The 20513-nt window shown below is 52.0% G+C and overlaps 8 protein-coding genes and 1 non-coding gene across 9 annotated transcripts; 3 read left to right on the forward strand and 6 right to left on the reverse strand.

Annotated features, from left to right (window-relative positions):
* Positions 1-407: 407 nt before the first annotated feature.
* B0T23DRAFT_380142 (uncharacterized protein) lies at positions 408-1948 on the reverse strand. Its single transcript, XM_062837191.1, has 4 exons — positions 1770-1948; positions 1297-1624; positions 845-1213; positions 408-676 (listed from the first exon to the last, which is right to left on the reverse strand). The coding sequence occupies exons 1-4, from the start codon at positions 1818-1820 to the stop codon at positions 486-488; spliced, it is 939 nt and encodes a 312-aa protein (XP_062693100.1). The 5' UTR covers positions 1821-1948; the 3' UTR covers positions 408-485.
* Positions 1949-2193: 245 nt separating this feature from the next.
* Positions 2194-6123, reverse strand: B0T23DRAFT_453682 (uncharacterized protein). Its single transcript, XM_062841186.1, has 5 exons — positions 5095-6123; positions 4962-4978; positions 3667-4822; positions 3352-3606; positions 2194-3290 (listed from the first exon to the last, which is right to left on the reverse strand). Exons 1-5 carry the CDS (start codon positions 5821-5823, stop codon positions 2415-2417), a joined length of 3033 nt encoding a protein of 1010 aa, XP_062693101.1. The 5' UTR covers positions 5824-6123; the 3' UTR covers positions 2194-2414.
* Positions 6124-6506: 383 nt separating this feature from the next.
* Positions 6507-8288, reverse strand: B0T23DRAFT_380147 (uncharacterized protein). Its single transcript, XM_062837192.1, has 4 exons — positions 7226-8288; positions 6824-7159; positions 6707-6725; positions 6507-6627 (listed from the first exon to the last, which is right to left on the reverse strand). Exons 1-2 carry the CDS (start codon positions 7806-7808, stop codon positions 6825-6827), a joined length of 918 nt encoding a protein of 305 aa, XP_062693102.1. The 5' UTR covers positions 7809-8288; the 3' UTR covers positions 6507-6627; positions 6707-6725; position 6824.
* A 2099-nt stretch (positions 8289-10387) lies between these two features.
* B0T23DRAFT_442296 (uncharacterized protein) lies at positions 10388-11387 on the forward strand (the record flags this gene model as incomplete). Its single annotated transcript, XM_062840816.1, has 3 exons — positions 10388-10841; positions 10930-11117; positions 11174-11387. The coding sequence occupies 3 exons, from the start codon at positions 10388-10390 to the stop codon at positions 11327-11329; spliced, it is 798 nt and encodes a 265-aa protein (XP_062693103.1). The 3' UTR covers positions 11330-11387.
* A 765-nt stretch (positions 11388-12152) lies between these two features.
* On the reverse strand, positions 12153-13017 carry B0T23DRAFT_317461 (uncharacterized protein; the record flags this gene model as incomplete). The annotated part of the gene is made up of 2 exons (XM_062835002.1): positions 12153-12252; positions 12416-13017. 2 exons carry the CDS (start codon positions 13015-13017, stop codon positions 12153-12155), a joined length of 702 nt encoding a protein of 233 aa, XP_062693104.1.
* Positions 13018-13692: 675 nt separating this feature from the next.
* Positions 13693-14901, forward strand: B0T23DRAFT_146801 (2',3'-cyclic-nucleotide 3'-phosphodiesterase). Its single transcript, XM_062832457.1, has 2 exons — positions 13693-14527; positions 14600-14901. The coding sequence occupies exons 1-2, from the start codon at positions 14076-14078 to the stop codon at positions 14784-14786; spliced, it is 639 nt and encodes a 212-aa protein (XP_062693105.1). The 5' UTR covers positions 13693-14075; the 3' UTR covers positions 14787-14901.
* Positions 14902-15016: 115 nt separating this feature from the next.
* B0T23DRAFT_404675 (uncharacterized protein) lies at positions 15017-16399 on the reverse strand (the record flags this gene model as incomplete). Its single annotated transcript, XM_062838924.1, has 2 exons — positions 15017-16192; positions 16349-16399. 2 exons carry the CDS (start codon positions 16397-16399, stop codon positions 15017-15019), a joined length of 1227 nt encoding a protein of 408 aa, XP_062693106.1.
* Positions 16400-18212: 1813 nt separating this feature from the next.
* On the reverse strand, positions 18213-18284 carry B0T23DRAFT_t202. The gene has a single exon. It is a non-coding gene; the product is annotated as a tRNA-Cys (tRNA).
* A 144-nt stretch (positions 18285-18428) lies between these two features.
* B0T23DRAFT_358371 (oxidoreductase-like protein) lies at positions 18429-20356 on the forward strand (the record flags this gene model as incomplete). Its single annotated transcript, XM_062836204.1, has 2 exons — positions 18429-19093; positions 19577-20356. Exons 1-2 carry the CDS (start codon positions 18734-18736, stop codon positions 20354-20356), a joined length of 1140 nt encoding a protein of 379 aa, XP_062693107.1. The 5' UTR covers positions 18429-18733.
* Between the last annotated feature and the right edge of the window lie 157 nt (positions 20357-20513).

Consider the following 20513-nt stretch of genomic DNA (forward strand, 5'->3'; position numbering starts at 1 on the left):
CTGGTACACTACATCGTGGATCTCGCGCAAACGTCGCAACGGACCGGCATGTTAGGTTTATAGTGGTCTCAACTACTTGGGCAGATACCCAGTATGCGACATAAACCACTCAGATAACGACATTCTCTTCGTGCAAACAACGACTTTGCTTTCAGACCAGAAACACAGTCCCAGGCACCTCGGTCTTCACCGATAAAGTCCCTAGTGCATCGTACAAGAAAGCCCAAAATCGCACGCACGCTTTCAAGTTCTCTTGCTTGCTTGCATGCCTGACGCTTATTTCAGTCCTGAAGACCGGTGTAGTCTGCGAGAGAAACATGTCGAATTCCAACTACATGGAGGCAAGCATAGACAACTTGATAAAGAAAGAGAAGAAGAAAAAAAAAAAAAAAAAAAAAAAAAAAAAAAGCCGACTGTTGCAAGCAGGTAATCCTCGAGTACAAGGGAACACACCTATAAACATTGCCGAGTTTCCCTCTGTACAACTAGAAACCCTTCAACCCCTCCTCCGTCTCAATCTCCTCCTTCTCAGGACACCACCGATCCTGTAGTTCCTTATCCAGCGTCTTCCCTATAGTTTCACTTTCCCACCACTCACCCCAGCTCGTCAAAAAGATGCGATTCGGATCTTCGGGGAAATCATCCCGCGTAAAAGCCCGCAGTATGCTCTGTGCCCCTATTTTCCTCTGTTAGTAATTGACTCATATGAATCAGAGCCTCCGTGCATCACCTCCGCTATGTGCACGGCGCCTCTCTACGTCTGATATACGTATCCCATCGGCCAGATATATGCACAAAGAGCCTAGAGCAACACCGAAAGAAACATGGAGAGTCGGAAACTCACCTTCGTCCACACTCTTCGCATCCTTCATCTCCATGCTCAACACGAGTCCACTTCCCCTTCCAATGCCCGTCCCGGGGATCAATCCCGGGCTGACGGCCACCACCTTACACGCCGCATCCTTGAGCTTTCTCCGCCACCAGTGCGCCCCGAGCAACTGCACAAACTTGGTCTCAGAATATACGGTGTTTCCGTCCTTGCCCGAGCCAGCCAGTAGATCTTCTTCGAGCGTGCTAGGGTCCGTAACGCGGCGGATAGCGCCCGAGGACACTACGACGATGCGGCTATTGTTATCGGCAGTGGTATCGGCGGTGGTGTCGGATCCGGGTCGGAGAAGCGCAGGAAGGAGAAGGTGGCTCAGGTAATGTTGGGCTGTTTTGAACCGGCCTAGTTAGACTGTTCTGTCCGACAAGATGAAATAGAAGCCTCAAGGGAATAATAATAACCAGACTTACATAAATGATTGACCACCAACGCCTCACACCATTTGCTCCCTCCTGGCCCCGGTTCCTCAGTTCCAGCGCCATTCGCGATCCCAGCATTCAACAACAAATAATCAATCCTTTTACCCTCAAGCTTCTCCAACGTCTGCTTTGCAAAGTGTTTCACAGACTTGAGATCAGACAGCTGCAGCGGCAGGATCTCAAGAGAGTGGGGGTCCAAGGCCGCTCCTTGAAATGCAGATCGATAAGCATCTTGGGTACGGGACACATCGCGGGCGCCAAGGATGAAATTGTACGGCTGCGAGGTCTGGGAGAGGAGATGCTTGATTACGTGGAAGCCCTGTGTCGGTGTTCAGAGTGTTGGTTCATGGCTTCTTTGACTGAAGAGGGGGGGGGGAATAAGGGTGTATGCCGGAGCAGACATGACATGGACATGGAAGGGTTGATCGGGAGGGACCAAAGGAGGGGTGGGGTAGTGTACTGACCAGACCGGATGAAGCACCTGTTGCTACTACTGTTTTGGCAGTGGCGGCCATTTTTACAGTCGGCTGTTTTCAGGATGCTGCGCAGTTCGGAGTTGGTGATGTTTTATAAGTGTAGGTCTGGAAGACTTGGGGAGAGAATACATGAGTTGTTGGGAAAGCTTTATCGACGTCGTTGACGACCCTGCACTGCTGATGTAATCGATGCAGTTCTGTGACTACCTACCTACATATGTGGCCTCGCGGCGGCCTGTACACTAGAGCAACCTGCAGGTGCTACCCTCTGAATCACATATCAGGAACGTCCGAGACGAACCACTTTGATAAGTATCCCAAGCAGAAGAGCCGGGGTTAGGGTAAACTCCGGTCGGAAAGTGCCAAAATCCGGACTATCCAACCACGTGCTTCTTACTCTTAGAAAAGAAAAGCTTCCTGTACTGATATAGAATTACGCTGGTCTGGTTTGTAAGTCGCACTATTTTCCGAGGGGAGCTCAGCTCGGACTCGTGTTCATTACTACCTGACCCTCTCGGTACTCCCAAACTACCTCTACCTTATATGTTGTATGGGTATCATGTCCATGAATCTCCTAAATACTAAAACAATCGTGCTCAAGCTTGACAACCTATATTCTGCGAGATTCCACGTCTAAAACATATCCCTCAGTTGCTGGTACACCCCAGCCCCGTTAGAGGACGCAGGGCTTCCCGTGGATGCTCTCCCAGTCATACCAACATCATGAGAGTTCGTCAAATTGGAAAAGTACCCACCACCTCCAGCGCCACTCATAGCCACGTCGGGTGAGTGAATCCGATTCGCTCGCGTCCTTCCCGAAGGCAGACCACCTTGCATATTCTCAAAGATGCGAGACATCTCATTATGTAGCCTGAGCCCGTTGGTCAGATCATCCGGCGACGAGCCTTGCATCTGGCTCTGATGAGCCGCCGGAGTTGAGGCATCCGAGGCAAGTTCGCCGCTTCTGGTTCCTTGAGAAAGAGTGTCGGAGCGGCCAAACGGCCCTCCTCCAGAGTATGTTGCAGTGCCAGGGCTGTATACACTGCTCGCAGGACTACCGCCGGCAGCATTGTCTTGGAAGCGCCCGAGTGGCCTGGCCATAGCGCTGTTGCGGGTCGTCGGGTTCGAAGTTTTCGAGCTGTCTTCTTCCATTCCCAACCGAGCAGCGTACTTCTTTAGGGACCCAATTGTGCGCCATATTCGTCGCGACACCCATGATTTTGCCGACATATCCTTGATCAGTTCAAGGGCCATGTAGAATTCCTTGCGGCAGGACGCGCTAAATTGGAGTGGTGCGTGGGTGGAAGCGAGGAACAAGACGGCGATGGAGGAGGTGAGAAACTGGTGGCCAAACATTTGCATGCGGCGGTATACGTTCGTGGTATCGTTGAGGTCCGTCAGATAATGAATTGTCTCTTTGGCTAGCTCGACGGCTCTGCGCGCAAACTCCATGTTCTCGGCGATGCTGATGGCGCTGTGCAGTATTGGCGTATACAGCCAGATGCGTATCTAAAAACAGGAGTAAGCAACCGATTTCTTCCGAGAAACACTCTAGGCTACATCAACGTACCTGGTTGAGCCTCAGTCGGGTCCAGATCTGCAAGCGCTGGGTGCCCCCTATGGGCATCTTGACTGGTTCATGCGTACTGATCTTGATTTCTTCAGGCACGCTGTCGTACCAGGCAAGGATCTTATTGTCCAGCTCTTCAAAGTCGCTAGGCTTAAGTTCACGGATGACGGCCGGCTCGAAATAATCTATCAACTTCCAGGTCTTGGCAGCCAGCATGGACCAGGTGACCATCGCCCGCAAGAATGGGTTGTCATCCTGTACCAAAAGTCAGCGCGGGCTCTTGAATGCAGGGAGTCTTCGGTATCTCAGTCTTACCGGGTAGGGCAGCTTTGGGTCAATCTTGGCATCGTCGCACACAAAAGGCAAGCCAGTGGCGAAGCTCCACCTCCTCTCCAGCACGTAGGCGATCCAAAATGTGTTTATGGTGTTCTTCCTGTCCTGAGGGTCGGTGATCTTATCAAGTCCCTCTCGGCGGTGAAGACCCAGTTCGAAGCATAGCCGCATGAGTTGGCCCATCATACGCCAGGCCGCAACCTCGTCGTTAGAAAAGAACTTGTAGCCGGCAACAAGAGCTAGATAGGGTAACTTGAGAACATCGGTAAGCCCGCTCATCAACGTCTTCACAGTAACAGCCTCGATGGTTTCGTACAGCCGAGCTGCCATTGCGCTGTGCCCGTGCTCCTCGATAACCAAGGCAGTGCATAGAACAATCTTGAGTAAAAGCGTCTTATCATCGGTGAAAATCTCGCCTTGGTCTGCCGGTGGCACCATGCCTTGTCTTTTCAATTTTTCCATCCACTCCGAGATCTCGATCGCATGCTGAATCGTAGGCTCCATCTTCATAACAGGATACATGACACTGACTTCCTCGTCGTGCAGCTTGCAAAGTCGGATCATTTCAGCCTTGCTAAACTCCCACAGTGGATCCATCTGTCTTTGATAGGAGGATGGCTGCATCGGGGGTAGCGGCGTCGGTGATGTACGCGGTGTCGGTTCGGCCTGTGGGCCGCTGTTGCCGTCGCCACTGTCACCACTGTCGTCGAGGGCCTCGCTGGCACCGGCGTATCCCATGTTGTGCAGGGTGTTTTTGGCCACATCCACGGTAAAGGCAATGCTGGTCGGTCCATTGAACGCCGATGGCGGTCGCAAAGGCGCGAGAGGCTTAGAAAACTGGGGCATGGAGGCTGACGATGGCGAGGGAGTGACCGTCGCGGAAGGCGGTGGCAAGATGCGGTCGTGAATGGGAGCGAGACGTAGGGCTTCCTGGCGCAAGGCACTCATGTTGCTGAAGAGAGTTTCGACCTGATTCTGGAGACGGCTCACTTGGTCGGCCATCTGTTTGAACTCGTCCGAATCCTTGAGACTGTGCGAGCAACAGTTGGGCGCATAGAGACACTGGAGGTTGAGATGGCCGCATCGCTGACAAGGGGTTTGGCCATTGCACTTGATCTTGCGGCGCTTGCACTCGTTACTGCGGATGTTGGTGGCCACGGTCAGCACTTACATAGGTAGCGAGGTATCAAAAGGGAAGGGAGTCGTCTCCAGGTCCCTCGAGGGCCCGAAGTCCTTTTGGGGTAGATATGGAAAGTGGAAAAGGAAGGTGACCATACCATGCTATCGAAGTGTACTACGAGCACATTTGAGGTTAGCTAACATGTCCGTGTACAGGCTAATAGTATGCCATATGCTCAAGATGAGAGGAGGTAGGACTGGATGAGGTATATGGATTGAGATGCTACACACTCGATTTCTTTTACTCCGCTGTTGCTTGGTAGAGCTTGAAGCGCCATCGTCATCGGCGGCCTTGCGCTTAGCGGCACTGCCCGAGGTAGTTCTGTTGCTCCGAGGTGCTGTGCCGGTAGGGTGATCTTGGGTATATGTATCCGACTGTGTTGCCGGAGACATGGAGCCGTAGTTCATGTCATTTTGAGCGGAATTGTCCCCGTGCGGAGAGTACACGGACGAGTTGCGACGGTAGGGATCATGAGGGTTGGCGAGGGAGGCGGTTGTGCTACCAGTGATGGATGGTCGGGGGGGCCCATGATTTGCACCTTCAGCCGTCCTCATGGGACCAGACGTGAAGTCGTGAGGCCCAAAGTCTCGCTGGTGACTCTGGAGCGGATGAAGGTGGTGATGACTGTTGTATAGGTTTGATTTGGTGAGTGAGTACCCAGCAGATGGATGCGGCGGCAAGGCGGCACTCGAAGGCATCCCACCCTGGACGACGCCACCACCGCTTCCGCCCGTCAGCCCTGTCGCCGAGATTGAACCCAGACCACCCAAAGCGCCTCCAGAGGCTCCCGGTGTTGAGCCAGACATTCCTTGCTGAGTAGCCGCAGCAGCTGTACCTATGCCATCTGGGGATGAAGAGATGGGAGCGGTAGATGTTGTGTTTGTTGTAGTTGCAGAAGGCAGACCTCCGGCGCCGAGAAAGGAGCGCAGGTCGCTGACCTGTGTCTCGAGAAGATCCATTTTCAGTCAGTCCGTGGTTGGGTTGGGTTTTTGGTCAAATTCCACTTGTCTTCATTGCCGACGTCTCTAGCTGCTCGGTTCCACGTTCCAGCTGTTCCAGGCAGTTCCAATTGCAGCGGGTGCTTCCCACTTTAGCCCCTCCCTTATCTGCCGTTCCTTCGTATTTAGTGTTCGATTTCTGCTTTGTTCGCCTAGGCTGCCCACCACCCTGGTAATAATTGCGTGGTGACAAACTGCGACCACGTCAAGTGGGACAAGGCGATTTGAGGGCGCCTACCTAGTCCTGTAAATGAATGGAAGGTTGCAGCTGTTTGGGGCTGTTCACTCTACCCACCCACCTACATAACAAGGGAACGAACGAAAGCCATGGATGTGCTCTCACGTGATCGAGTGTCTTTTTACTTATCCCTTTAACGGTGCGAATTGGTATTGGTCAATTACTACACCACCAGCTCACGAAATCCCCTGCAATGACGAAAAGAGTGCTTGCTGCAAGTGCTGGTAAAATCAAGGTCTCAGGTCTGCAGGAGCACAGACGTACAGTGTACATGTGGAGACAATGAGACGGCACGATTGGCTACCTTTTGATCTTGGCAAAACTGGACAATTTTGCATGGTTGGGAAAGGGATAGGTAATCAGCGTGACTGTAACGGGGAACAGATGGGGACATGGGATGATCCTCCAAAAGGTCTCCGCTACAGCCTGTTAAGGTCGTTGAGCTGAGGTCCCCGGCTCTCACCTGGACTCAGCCGGAGTACCTCTTCGTCAATGTCCGAGACCGGGCAGAAAACGAGGCTCTATCGGTATGTACCTAATGAGGCATGACCCATTCTGGCCCATGTGAAACATTCTGACAGGCATTACTAATTTGCCTTTCTGCAGTGAAGAAGAGCTAAACTAGGTATGTAGCCCCGACAAACTACCGCCAGAGGTGCATTTTCAGATCTGCGTCCACGTCAAATCTTTTCTACAACCTGACCTCCACTCCCCCACGCTTAGATTAGCCTTGCACTCGTCCCGTACACTCGCCAAACCCGACCCTTCCGCCCGCCTCTCCCACACAAAAACCACGTAGGGTGACAGTATCTCCGTCCTTCAGGAACGTGCGAGTTTCATTGCCGCCACTGAGCTGGAACTCCCGCTTGCCGCCCTCACTCAACTCAAGCAGACTACCACTCTGTTCTGGAACCGGTCCACTGATGGTTCCCGACCCCAAAAGGTCGCCCGGTCGCAGCGGGCATCCTCCCAGTGTATGGTGGGCAATCATTTGCGGGAACGACCACATGAGGTTCTTTCCGTTCGTCTTGGCGACCGTGCTTGTGTTGCCTTCTGGAGCTGAAAAGGGGGATCGGCTATTAGCAACCCATGTCAACCCGAAGAACTGATGGGAACGGGCCTTACTTGTTAGGTCCACCTCCAGATGGATATCATAAACGGTGGCCTCTTTCTTCTCCTTGAGATATTCCTGCACCGGAGTCGGATTCTCGATTCCCTTGGTCCTAAACGGCTCTAGCGCATCCGCAAGCACCACCCAGGGGCTGATTGTCGTGGCAAAGTTTTTGCCATTGAACGGGCCCAGCGGGACGTACTCCCACGCTTGAATGTCTCTCGCGCTCCAATCGTTCAAGAGGACGTAGCCAAAGACGTGCTCTTCCGCCTCGTCAATACCAACTGGCTGGCCCAGGGGGTTTGACTTGCTGATGAAACAGCCCAGTTCAAGTTCAATGTCTAGCCTTTGGGTGGGTGCCACAGTCGGCCGCTTGGGATCTGCTTTGGGGTCCTGTAGGATCTGGCCGACGGGGCGACGCACTGGTGTGCCTGACACGACGATGCTGGAGGCTCTTCCATGGTATCCAACCGGCAAGTGAGTGTAGTTTGGTTGCAGAGCGTTTTCCGGACCGCGGAACATGACACCTACGGCGTAGGCATGGTGATAACCGGCGTAAAAGTCGGTATAATCGCCAATGACCATCGGAAGGTGCATTTGGACGCTTTGTTGAGGCACAAGGGCCCTTTCTCGCAGCTCGGCATTGTTCTTCAGGAGGTCCGGGCGAGTTGTGTCTTCTGATAGGAGATCCTGGATTCTTTCTCGGACATGGCGATGAACGGATCTTCCAAGCTGCGCGAAGGCATTAAGTGTAGGTTGTGCAAAGACTGCTAGGCTGGATGCCCCACCAGACGGCAACAGGTTTTTTGGCCCGATCTGAAGAGCCAACACTTTGAGGTCAAGGACGTAGGTGCCAATGGCTATGCCGACATGGGGCGACGAGTCGTCGGGAGTGCTGATGATGCCAAAGGGGATGTTGGCCAGCGAGAAATCGCTAGAAGGGTCGATATCAAGCCACGAGCGCGCCATTGTCGTGTGAAGTTTTTGGGGCAGCAAAAGCGTCAAACAGGAATCTCATGAAGTCATCATGACAGACTTCGGATTATAAGTGAAAGTGTTCGCCAGCTCGTCACCAACTCTCCGTGGAGTAAAGTCCGACGCAAGCCGCCCGCCCCGCCCAGCTCCTCCGCGTCTTTACCCCACATTGGCCGGCATAGCGGTTCCCCACCCCCGCGGGCCGTCCACAGAACCAACTCCAATTCCGCTCTTGACGGGAAGGGCGCCATCACTTATCACCTGCATCCTGGAAACTTCCGAAACATGGACATTGATGGTTGGGGATACCTTGCCAAATCTTGCATCATTCGAACGTCGGGTACACTGCAACCATATCAATTCACTACAGTCGTCCATCAAGTTTGCCCATTTTTCCAACCTTGGCAATCTGAGAACTTGTAGCATCCAAGCCGAGGATTCATGATTTACACCAAATATCTACATTAGGTCTGTTCCCACTTTCCACCGTGCTACGGACGATGTCATCAAAGACCCGACAGTTTGGTAAGAACATGGTACATACTGCAAAACTAGGTATGGATACGCAATGCGGTTTCACCTAGATGTGGTTAGGCCCGTTACCCATCCTTGAGCACATCAGGTCTAGTATCAAATCCCAGATTGACGTCTCGTTAATGAGAGCCTTTGAAGTTCTATCCAAAGGATCTTAAACGACGACTAATGAAAAAAAGAAAGAGAGAAGAGAAAAACGAACGAAACTGAAAGCGAAGTGGCACGGAAAGAAACAGGACCGGGAAGAAGTCAACCCGTTGGGGAGGGGGGTCAGATTTCCTGTCTGTTTCCCCAACTCTGTCCCCTTCCCCAACCGGTACCTTTTGGACACAATATTCACATTAACAATCGAAGGCTACAAAGTGACGTGTACCTGGCCAATATCAACGAAGCGGGAGGTACCCCTATGATAAGGTGCAGAGATACGGCAAGGTAAGTATCGGATGAATGTAGTGTACTGTGTCGGTGCAATGTGAGTTGGAGCTTCTGCAGGCTGTAGCTTCCATTCTAGAGTGTTCTTATCAGCAGCAATTCAGTGCAGTACTGGCTTTAGGATGTAACTTGGAAGGTACGACTTGCGTGGCTACCTGCTATTTTCGTCCGTCTGAAAGATTTATAGGTAGGTGCATTGTGCGCAGGGCGGGCCTGAAATAAAATGCCGGGAAAATAAATACATATGTGCAGCGCCGTATGCACCGGCAGTTACTCTAAAGAGAGGGAACGTCGATGCCGGCAGTTGCAAACCATGGAAAGTTCTGAAATACCGGTATACAGACGACATTCATCCAACTAATTCCAAAGTTACCGAGTTTATTACCGACGTAGGTCCGCCTTCATATACCGAGCAAGTGGCATAAGGCACTCGGTTTTACTTGGATATTAGCTTTGATGCCGAGCAGTGCGTCGGCCGGATGAAGACCCTTCAGAGGTTTCTCAGCAACCTGTCCATATATCCTCAACACAAGATGAGGAGTCTACCATACTTCGAACAAATTTCTTATCCAGTGATAAACATGGCGGCAGTCACATGTGCAGCTGCCCCTAAACCAAATTCAATATATACCGTATAATCTCGCGACGTTCGTTATCAGTAGCTAACAGCATCTGTGTGCAAGCTTACGAGATTCACATGGAACAATCCCATGACTGCAACTTGGGTACCTCCAGTTTGGGTGATTCAAAAGACTCGAGCAGTCTGCAATGCTAGCGGTGCCTCAAGTGTGCTTAGGTAGGCTACGAGTTGGCGAAAACGAGCCCTCCGAGATTTAGCAGGCATACCGACGACCTCCGGCCGGCCCGCATCGGACATATTCTTATTTTATTTTATTTTTTTTTCTTCACTGCATTGCCTCGCATTGCATGTTGATTTCAGTTTCTACTCATCTCCGACAAGGCAACCGTGGCTTTGTTTTCGATTGGTCAAGTAAACTATATCTTCTCGCCCATGTCCACTCCCATCTCTCTTTTCCCTCCTTGCAAGTGAATCGAGTCAGTAGGTACTTCAAGTCGAAAGCACATATTCAGTCGCCTACCTTCCTCTACTTACACTATTTACACCTACTTACACCTACTTTACACACCCCACTTCTTTTACGATGGCTGCTTTTGCAATTCCTGGCTTGAGCTGGATGACAGGTTGCGGCAATCTCCCAAAAGAAGCAGTCACGATGTTTGACACTCACTCCAAACAGCGCTCATGGATGAAGCGCCAAAAGGTTCGGTTGACGCGTCAGTTGCACAGGATCACCAACGGCCTTTTTTCGTCCCCTTCAGAAAGCAGGCCCTCGAGCCAGATTCGTGGCTCGCCTCGATATCGAAGCCCTTCTCCTTTTCCCTTGCAGAGACTCACCGCCAAAGAAGTGGCTGAGATTGAGGGGCAACCTGAAGAGCCAGAGGACACTACTGGGTGCGATGACCTCGACGAACTGTCACATTCCGCATCACACGCAAGTAACGCTTCGAGCATGTGGAGACCTCCCATTCTGTATCTCGACAAGACTCGCCAGAGCCGCTCTCCATCCCTCTCGACCAGTCAGGCTGTCCAAGCCAGACGTGAGGTGAAGTTGATAACCCCACCTCCTACAAAGGCACAATCACAATCGGCAATCATCGAGCAAGTGCGTAAGTCCTACCCTTTTTTAGCCATTACTGGTAGAATCGACGTTTGGAAGGTGTACATTGGACACTAACACATTTCTCCTTCCTCTAGCATCTGCTGTGGTAAACGACAAGACCTCACCCCTCTCCGACACCGTACCTTTCGCGGTAGACAACAGCAGCGAGTGGGAAAACGTTACGGCTCATGACACTAGAGGTACCATGATCCAGGATCTCACATTCTGCTCACTAGACGAGACGCCTGTCTTGAACCCCACGAGGCCTTTGCGATACCTTGGAGTAAGCCGAGACGATGTTGAGTTCTACAGCGTTAGTTCGCTTGATTCCGATACGAGATTATTGGCGGCATGCGGCTGGATCCAAAGCAGCGATCACCTCTCACCCCTTGGAACGAGTGCCCCAACGAAGGGTTGGCTACCAGGACCCCGCCACAGATACACCAAAGTCCCAGCGGTTATATTCTCCCCTGGCTCATCCTGTGGCTCATTTGAGCGTTAGCTAGACCTGCTTCCTCTCGTCGTTATCGTGTGTCCCCCTCCTGGCGTCCGGCTCTGACCAAAAGAAGGCGTTTGTTTGGTACCTCTACAAGTTTCCTCTGCTGGAGCATGACGAGCTTGCTGGCAGCACGGCTGGAAACATCACAACAGGCCCTGCCGATTGAGGAGAAGGATAAGGGGTCCCAACAGGGACGACATTCTGAGTGGTGCGGTCGGGGAGAATGCCTTCTTCCACCCCAGAAGAAGGCTAATGACTGCCCCTGGACACCAAGGATATCACGAGAAAACAAGGAGGCCGTCAACACCATCGCCACCAAGAATCCGGAATCATGAATATCTACGGGCCGGAAAAAAGACATTTCGGTTATATTGGACGAGGCTGTGGTGGAGAGGAGTCAAGGCTGTACAATGACTTTTGAGGGAATGTACGGCATGTATCAGCGCTCCAAATACGCATATACCTAGCGAATCGGTCAAGCGTGATTTTGGCTTTGATTTCATAGAATTTCTGGACGGACTATTACCACATCTGGCACACACTTTCATGTGTCTTTCATTTTTCAATTTTTTCCCTGGCTTTTGGTTCATCACAGACGGCATTGGTCGCAAGACTTGAATTGGGATAATGGGTTGGCGTTGACAAGATAATTCTTACGTAGGCAATTACGTGCATGGATTCAAGGGATGAGAATGGATTCGACTGTTGGACTAGTCTCGGACAAAGTTGGAATGGATCGCATGGTTTGGAGTTGGGATACGATTACCAGGGCTGGAGTTTATACTTGCTTGATTCAATCGATCGCTTTCTATCATGCTTTTACTTCTCTAACTCGTTGATGAATTCGAGTGTGACAAGGTTGAACCATTGCCGTTTGTCATAGATGTGTAATGATATACTAGGCTCCGTCTTCCTACCTCTAGTCTACCGCAGTAGGTAGCCTCGGTCTTGTCTGGCCTGTGTTTGGTCCCCAGAGCAAGTATCAGCGTCCCAACGAAACTCATCCCTTCTCTTCATCCACCATCTTCTTCTCCCGTCTCAACCCCCCAAAATCTCAACCAAGCTCTACCATCCCCGCTAACCTCTCTAATTTCTTCTCCGCCCTTGTAATTTCTCCCAGAAACTCCGCCATCAGACACCTACCTCTCCCCTCCGCCCAGTCCTCTCTGTAGTAAGGGACCAGATCAACCAAGAAGAACTCGTAGTTGCGTATTAGTGAACTGAAGAGAACGGTGAGGTGAAACATGGGTATTGCTTCTGGATCCTCATCTTTGGCCGGTTCGGCTATTAGGGAGTTTAGTCGTTGATTCCTGTTGCGGGAGCGGTTGAGGAGGGTGTGGAGAGATTGCAGCACGAGTGTTGGGATATGGGAGGAGGTAGAGGCATCTTCTGTTGATGAGCGTGAATATAAACCGAGACGGGAAAGGTGACCAGCATCTCGGTCTAGGCTGGTAGAGGTGGAAGTAGAAGAGATAAAGGACTGGAAGAGGGAGTGTAGGTGGTCGAAAGTTGTGCGGATGTGCTGTTTGAGAACGAGGCGGGAGCTCTGTGCGGAAGAATACGAAGAGGAATCAGGACTCGGAATGGTGGGAAGATGGGCGTAGCAGCGGAGGGAACAGTCGGAGGCGCGAGGGCAGGTGCAGGGAATTCTGTGAAGTACTGGCTCTGGTAAAGACTCTGACATTTCTCGGGCTAAAATTGTTGGACTTGGTGCGGGGGAACAGGTAGCTAGAAGTGTGCTGCTGTAAGTAGACCTGGGATTTGATGTTGGAGCAGATACAAGGAGTAAGCATTTGGTTCGGAATACGACTCTTGGGAAATGAGCGTAAGTTTTTCTATGCCCCATCTGGGGTCCATGTCGGGCGGAGGTTATTTTCATATGTATCTTGTTCAATACCTTGTCCCAGATCTCTGATGAATCAACCCAGGAGGGGTGATCCGATGATTCATCTACAGACCAGATCAGGTCCAACATGTTGTCCGTTATTAATGACTCCGCTGGTGAAAGTCTGCACGGATCAAACTCAAGCAGCGAACAGTGGGGTGGGATACAGCCACCGGTATATGAGTAAAGGCCAATGCTTGTAGAAAGTTATTGCCACACCTAGCCGACTGAACAGTAGGGCTGTTAACACATGGCTACTCTCTTCACAAAAATGGAGAAGAATGTGGGTTTGTACAAGCTTCTTTGTGTCCGATAGTTTCTGGAAGCCTGCCGTAAAAGACTATGTTAGCTACAATTTCTTTGACGGGCGGGTTTTAGTACTTGTGTCGTAGACTCGAAGGAAATCCTCATTGTCCACGTCAGCCTCGGGCCAAGATCAAAGAATGACGGAGGTTCAAAGGATAGATCAATGTTTCCTCGATGAACCTTGATGACTCTGCCACACCCTGCCTTGTTCCCACGTGTGTCTGGAGCGATGACCCGTGTTTGTGAAGGGGTTTGTCAGGGGTAACATCGCAAACGTAACCAAATCATCCTCGCGAATGCATGGGTTAGGGTTTGCTCTGACTCCACCACCAGGATTTTCCACTTTCGCCAAGATCAGTGGAAGTCCAAGCGTCGTCGTCACATTCCGAACAGCGTGTTTCCTCCTTCTCCAGAATATCCTTATCCAAATCATCACTATCCGTCTACACGATTTGAACGCAAGCTACTGAGGGTTCACTTTCATTGCCGAAACACTCAACAACAGCGGAAACCAACGACCCATTGCAATACTCTCGTAGTCCTCTCCCAAAATGCCCGGCTCCTCCCTCTGGCTAATCCCTCCTCCCACCCACCCTCTCTACCCGATCCTTTCATTCCTCATCTCCCAACGCCTCCCCTTGGATTTTCCCTCCGAGGCTGGCGCTGCCGACGCACGCTTGATTCCTGAATTCTTTGCTCCTCACATGACCCTTAGCTCCGGCATCTCACCGGATCTCTACGGCGACGATCCCCAGCGTTGGCTCGACTCAATCCCCTGGCCGTCCGCTGACGAAGTACAGGTGAGGTTCGAGGGAATCAGCTCTCAGGACACGTACTACCGGAGGTGCTATGCAAGGGTCAAGCTGGATGAGGGGATCAAGAAGATTGCCGGGCTGGCGAGGGCAAGAGGAGTGAATGGGGAGGATGATGCGAAAGGTGCCAAGACGCAAGAGTGGTTGGAGTGGTGGAGGAAGGAATTCGGGCCGCATGTTAGTTTGATGTAGTAAGTTGCTATCCCTTGTGGTTTTGTCTCCTGCTCTATGGTGGCTATGATGGGCTAAACGTAGGGCTGCAGTGGCGATGTGCCTATTAGCGATGACAGGTTGAAAGAGGTCGCCAAGGTCGTGGAGAAGGCTGGTGTTAAGCTGACTGAGCCGGTGGGTGATGCCGAAGGGAATGGCTGGAATGGCGGCGTTGTCTGGTTGGTCCCAACTGACAGGGATATCAAGGACTGGAAGCCGATCGCGAAACGAGTGTTGTAGTGACCACGGGGGACAGTGCCTGATGGTGAAGCATATCTAAGATGTGTGGATGTTGATATGCTGCTATTATTATTATTTTTTGCTCTTCTAAACGCCGATATTCTGCATGGGCGGAAATTGCAAGCGCATGCTTGAAGGCCTGGCAGGAAATGAATGAACGGATGACCGTCATCCCCTATTCTCTGGCTTCGGTCTGACCCTTGTGGACACCGCCGAAGATGCGCATCGGACTAGGAGTTGTATGAATTGAGTCGCATATACTGCATTCTTTGCACAAGCTCGCCATCCGTTCCCCGCCACGTTCTCCCCTTAAGGTGTCGCACACACAGCTTTGTCCCCTCGTCAGGGTAGTACAGCCAGCAGGCCCACTTCCTCCACATCCCGTCCTTCATCTCCGTCCTCGCTCGTTGGCCAGCCGTGTCCTCAATGAAGGCGCCCCTCAACATGGCAGCGCGGCTGGGAAAGATTTGGGAGAGGTAATGTGCCGTCGAGGCAAGGTGTGGCTTGTCGTGCCAGAAAAAAAGCGGCGTAAGAGGGATCTTGACGCTCGTACTCCCGCTTCCAACCGAAAAGTTCTGCTTGTACAGGTTTGTCAAGGCTCGGAGCGCTGGATAGAGCATGACGTGGTCTGACTTGGCGTAGGACACCATGCGGGTCGATGGGAAGCAGACATATTTGACGGGTACGTCAGAAGTCCTTCGAGGCTCTTGCCCATCTGTCGTTTCTGAATCAGAGGAATCGGGGGACTCCGGTGCAGACTCGGACTGTTGCATGATCTCGAGAAGTGGCGCCAAGGGGATGTCGGCAACCAACGCCCAGTCGTGTTGCTGGATCCAAACGTAGGGCGTCTCGGTCAGCCGTAGGGCGGAGCGCACGCCTAAACCAAACCCAGCCCGCGCATGAGGCTCGATGAAGGTGATGCGCCCATCTTTGGTTCTGGTGATGGTGAGAGTCACAGCATTGTGCTGTTGCGCATAGGCCACTGAGCCGAACTCCGCCTCTCCCTCGGTGATGATGAGCTCGTCGTCGTAAAAGGCATTTTCAGCCCCGCCATAGCTCCGCGAGTACTCATCGAGGATGAGTTTCTTGGCGTTCTTCTTGTACTCGGCGAACTTTTTGGCCCCCTCGGCGGTAACAGTCCCTTTCTTGAGTCGCGAGTCGGAAGCGATGCGGTCGTAGGTGTCAAGGACCAAGATGATTCTGCATTTGGTCAGGGGAGCGCAATGCTTCTGGAAAGAGGCGATGATGGATGACAACAGTTCAGTAGACGGTGCCGAGGGTGTTGGTGAGGTGGTAAGGACGACAGTGACGAGGTCATGGCTGGACCGGGGTGAGTGAATGCGAGCGGCCGCCGATGGGGGCGGGACCTGCTCAGAGGTCATTTCATCGGCAAGTCCATTCAGATCCTGCAGAATTCAGGGTTGGGGTTGCTGATGTCGACCTTCTGCTCAAAAAGTCGGCCTCCGAATGACGTTGCGGGCGCGAGGTTGTCGAGTGGACAACTCACCGTGACTTTGCTGGCTAATAAAATGCTGAATGCAGGGAGGGAGGGAGGGAGTCACCGGCCGCGAGTCGGGCTCGGCGAAATCTTGGAATTTTTCCGTTTGTTTCATTGTCGTATCCGTCGCTACCGGGCCGGATGAAAGATTGGGCTGTGGGTCCCATTGTGAAGGTCTTTCCCTGCCGTGCACGCCGTAGCATTCACCGGAGGTCGTTCCAGAACGTCAAAGACGTAGTGTTGGACTCCTTTGATCGGGCAGACACAGTCTGGATGGATAACGGATTGTTGGCCGCAAAAAGATGTTTGGGAGACGGGTTGACGCAAGTGATGCAAGGCCCGTGAGTTCTGCACTAACAATTTCTCCCAAGATAAATTACACAGAAGTGTTTTATCTGGTACAATACACCGTGCACCAAACATCAATCTCGGGGAGTTCCTCGTGCCAAAAAACCGACCTCGCAACCCGAACTTATCGCACGACGCCTACCAACCTAACAGAGAATTATGCGTCTTATCTATCGTACGTCTTATTTCAACCTGTGCTTACCTTCAGTTGTTTGTGTAACATCCTTTTTCACTTATGGCCGGCACCTCGACAATGTGCAGTTGACTCGAGAAAAGTGGGCGCCTGGCCCTTCCGTCTTTCTGAGCTATCTTTCGAACCGAACTTCCAGGCTATTCACTTCAGAAAGCTGAGTACTTACGCCAGAACCTCTGTTTTACTGCACCCACTACTCATTTTTGTTGTTCCACTTACTGTCCTGTTCCTTGGCCTTTGAGTGAAAGACCTCACGAATTAGCACTGTATATCCTTCGGTGTGTTGTGAGAGCAAAGTCCAGTCCATCACGGGCCTCATGCCGGATATATCAATCCATTGACACCAATCCACTCCTGCTAGGAGTCGAGGTCAGCCTCCTGTCCTCCATGAAGTGCAGTGAGTACCTTATCAATGGGGGTCTCGAGCATATGACCAAATTTGGCATGCTTTGGGGCAGGTTGATGCATAGGCTGCCCGGTCGTCCATGTCGACATGTGAATTGCAGTTTGAGATTTCACTGCCCATCGCCCTGTTCACCCCAGGCGAGACATTTCATTCTCCAGTGTTTCGAGTCGTGATCAGCCAGTGGGTCGAACAAAGGAACTGGAGAGACTGTCGCCAGGCGGTGAAAACCAGAGTGTCGGTGGTTAACAGAGCAAAAACTCCCGAGACGTAGAGTTCACATGTCGCTCATTCTTCTGAAACCTTCTATTCAAGACTTCAACCTCTCGCGTGCATCTGGGCTTGTATTAAATGTTCAACACCTGGCAGCGCTTCTAGTTGCAGTGTCGAAGGTGTTCAACCACAACGTACATGTCTTTGGGGGTCACAGAGTGCAATTGACAGACCGTCAACTTTAAGATACTGCACGACTGAATTCTGGAAACTGGATAATACCGGGAAAACCAGAAGAGGCAGGCTTCAAAATTGGACTTCCTTATTAAAACTGGCACACCTGCCAACTCCCGAAACCGGATCGCTTAAGTCAAGTCACCCTCGTTGATCAAGGAAATCCGAGAGAGAAGGAGACTCGGATGTCAAAATTTTTTCTTCTTTTGAACCAAAGAAAAAAAAAAAAAAAAAAAAAAAAAAAAAAAAAAAAAAAGAAGAAGAAGAAATGAGACTTTTTGCGGTTAAAACTTCCTACCAGCTCAGCATCGGGTCATGCACAAGTGCATGTAAACACGAGAAAGAACAGACTACCCCTGACTAGTACCGGTCTCGCTTGAAATGAATGCTTGCTTGTATGTCACCTATGTAAACTGGGAATCAAGACGAATGTGATTGGAAAAGAGAGGGAAAAGGAAAACGAAAAAGAAAGACAGAAAAAGGTGATACGGAACGGACCTTTGGAGATGGAATTGACGACAAAAATAAATATAATCAAGGACCGAACGCGAATTGAACGCGTGACCGTTCGGACTGCAGCCGAACGCTCTACCTCTGAGCTACCGGTCCGTTGGAGTTGGAAAAGCTTTTTGGACACAAGACTATAGGGTACAGCTGGTAGTGTCACCCTGCCCCTTGCCGTCCGTCCTGCCCGATGACGTTGGTTCCCGACTTCCCGGTCCTGACTCGGTAGCGCAAACCCACCCGTTGACCCTGGACTTTTGTCGCGGACCCTGAAATTCCATCAACTCGATTTCCAGTTGTCCGATCTCAGGATTCCGTGACTTATTCCTTTACCGAAACATTTTTGGCAACTTTTAGCTCCAAACCAAAACAACGTTTGGCGACCACCTAAGTGCTTCTAGAAGGACAACGTAAAAAGGTCGTACGGTGCCCACCACTGCATCCCCCACGCTTGATATTCACCTATACTTTGCATACTGTACCTACTGTCGCATTCAGCCTTCCGATTGCCTGCATATTGTCCTCATAGTGTCTTCCCCCATCTCGACGTAACGATGCGACGGAGCGTTATCGTTGCGCGGTCCTCCGCAGGATCCTTGGCTCGCGCCGCCGTCTACCAACAGCACCTCCAGCCCCGGCGCATGTTTGCAAGCGGCAGTGGCACCCCTCCCAGCAAAAGCGAGCCTCTTACGACTCCGGTCGACCGACCCCAGGACCAGGCGCAACCCATTGGTGCTTATTACGAGGGCGTTCTCCAGGGTAGCAAAAACTACCCGGACACGAAGCCCGAGTTGCCCCCGGTGACCTCCCAGAAATACACGACCAAGCTTGCGCCCGCCGAGCCGGAAGCCAAGCCGGAACTGGAGAAGAAGCAACAAGCGGAATCGGAGCCGAAGCCGAAGCAGGACGACAATGTGAGTCCCGCCCCTACGTCTTCCGAGCCTCCGAAGAAGGAGGAGCAGCCACCCGTGAAGCAAGAAGCAGCAGGAAGAAAATGAGCCTGCTGCCTGGGCCGATGAACCCGAACTGGAATCAGCAAAGTAAAGGGATGAGAAAGGGGATGAGGCTATTATCGCAATATCCGCGACGTCGGCGCAAGTCCCGGCCAAACATGCGGCGGTTGTGCGCAGCGCAAACTCCGTGAGCTGAAGAAGAAAAAGGACCCGAAGACGGCAAAGGAACCCAAAGTGGTCAAGTCTGTGACTCCCACATCTCAGATCCCAAATTCTGATTCTGACACACCCTCAAGAAACTTCCCGAATGCCATGCTCATATATCTCACTAATGCTTCGTCGTCCTTCTCCTCCTCCTCTTCCTTCTTCATCCATGGCGCCAACCCACCACTTTCTAAGCTCTTTGCATTAGATTACTAACCATGCGATTTCGCTCCCATCTAGGCCCAGGGGACGTCCTCTCAAAGTGCCCAAGATCCTACTCCAAGCAGCAACCCTAGCGGCGACCTTAGCGGCAGCGACGGCAGCGGCACAGTCCCAGAAGCCTCCTCATCTCCTTCGCCCCAAATCCTTGAAGACGGCGAAGCCGGCAACACCCGCATCATCTTCTCTGCCAGTCTAACCAGCGAAGCCAGACGGGCCGAGCGTCTCGCCTCCATCCGTTCTCAATCCAAGCTCGTCGCCGGCGTGCTCGTTCCCCCACGGCCTGAAGAGCCCGAAAACTGCTGCATGAGCGGATGCATCAACTGCGTGTGGGACATGTACCGGGACGAGATGGAGGCGTGGGCGACGGCGACGGCGGAGGCCGAGCAGCGGCTTGCTGCGCAGCAGGCTGGACTGGGCGAGGAGGGTGTGGTGGCGGCTACGGGGGCGGTGGAGGCTGGGGGGAGTCAGCAAACTCCTTCTACTTCTACCTCTACAGCAGCAGGCGATGGCCAAGAACAGCAGACGATAGTCAAGGGCACAGAATTGGCGGGCACGGCGCATTCGGTGGTCGACCAGAGGGGAGCCGTTAGTATGGATGATGACGGGGGCGGAAGTTCGAGTAATTGGGACTTTGGAACGGCTCAGAGTCCTGCGACTGGCACCGCCGGTACTACAAAGACTTTGACTTCGACCTGGGACGACAACCTGTACAAGAATGTGCCGGTTGGGATCCGCGAGTTCATGAAGCAAGAGAAGAGGCTGAAAGAGAAGCATGCGCGCGAGGGGACCGTTGGGTAGCTCATTTTGGAATTGACGGTTTTAAAGTTCAGTTTCACCCTCTTTTCCTTCCTCTTATTGTCTGCGTGCTTTGTTTGAGAAGGCGTTTGTGTTTGCATTTTCCGGATCTTGATGCCTACCTGGCAATGACGATATGATTTGAGCCCTACAAATTTCA

This window comes from Neurospora hispaniola (genome assembly GCF_033458365.1).
Source record: "Neurospora hispaniola strain FGSC 10403 chromosome Unknown B0T23scaffold_4, whole genome shotgun sequence".
Taxonomy (NCBI): Eukaryota; Fungi; Ascomycota; class Sordariomycetes; order Sordariales; family Sordariaceae; genus Neurospora; species Neurospora hispaniola.

Coding starts and splice junctions, on each gene's coding strand:
- B0T23DRAFT_380142 (XM_062837191.1), bottom strand. CDS start 1,820: ATGGCCGCCACTGCCAAAACAGTAGTAGCAACAGGTGCTTCATCCGGT. Junction 1,214..1,296: donor GTTGGTGGTCAATCATTTAT/GTAAGTCTGGTT, acceptor GGTTCAAAACAG/CCCAACATTACCTGAGCCAC. Junction 677..844: donor TGCGAAGAGTGTGGACGAAG/GTGAGTTTCCGA, acceptor AGAGGAAAATAG/GGGCACAGAGCATACTGCGG.
- B0T23DRAFT_453682 (XM_062841186.1), bottom strand. CDS start 5,823: ATGGATCTTCTCGAGACACAGGTCAGCGACCTGCGCTCCTTTCTCGGC. Junction 3,607..3,666: donor ACCCAAAGCTGCCCTACCCG/GTAAGACTGAGA, acceptor CTTTTGGTACAG/GATGACAACCCATTCTTGCG. Junction 3,291..3,351: donor CCCGACTGAGGCTCAACCAG/GTACGTTGATGT, acceptor TCCTGTTTTTAG/ATACGCATCTGGCTGTATAC.
- B0T23DRAFT_380147 (XM_062837192.1), bottom strand. CDS start 7,808: ATGCACCTTCCGATGGTCATTGGCGATTATACCGACTTTTACGCCGGT. Junction 7,160..7,225: donor TCTGGAGGTGGACCTAACAA/GTAAGGCCCGTT, acceptor CCCCCTTTTCAG/CTCCAGAAGGCAACACAAGC.
- B0T23DRAFT_146801 (XM_062832457.1), top strand. CDS start 14,076: ATGCCCGGCTCCTCCCTCTGGCTAATCCCTCCTCCCACCCACCCTCTC. Junction 14,528..14,599: donor CCGCATGTTAGTTTGATGTA/GTAAGTTGCTAT, acceptor GTAGGGCTGCAG/TGGCGATGTGCCTATTAGCG.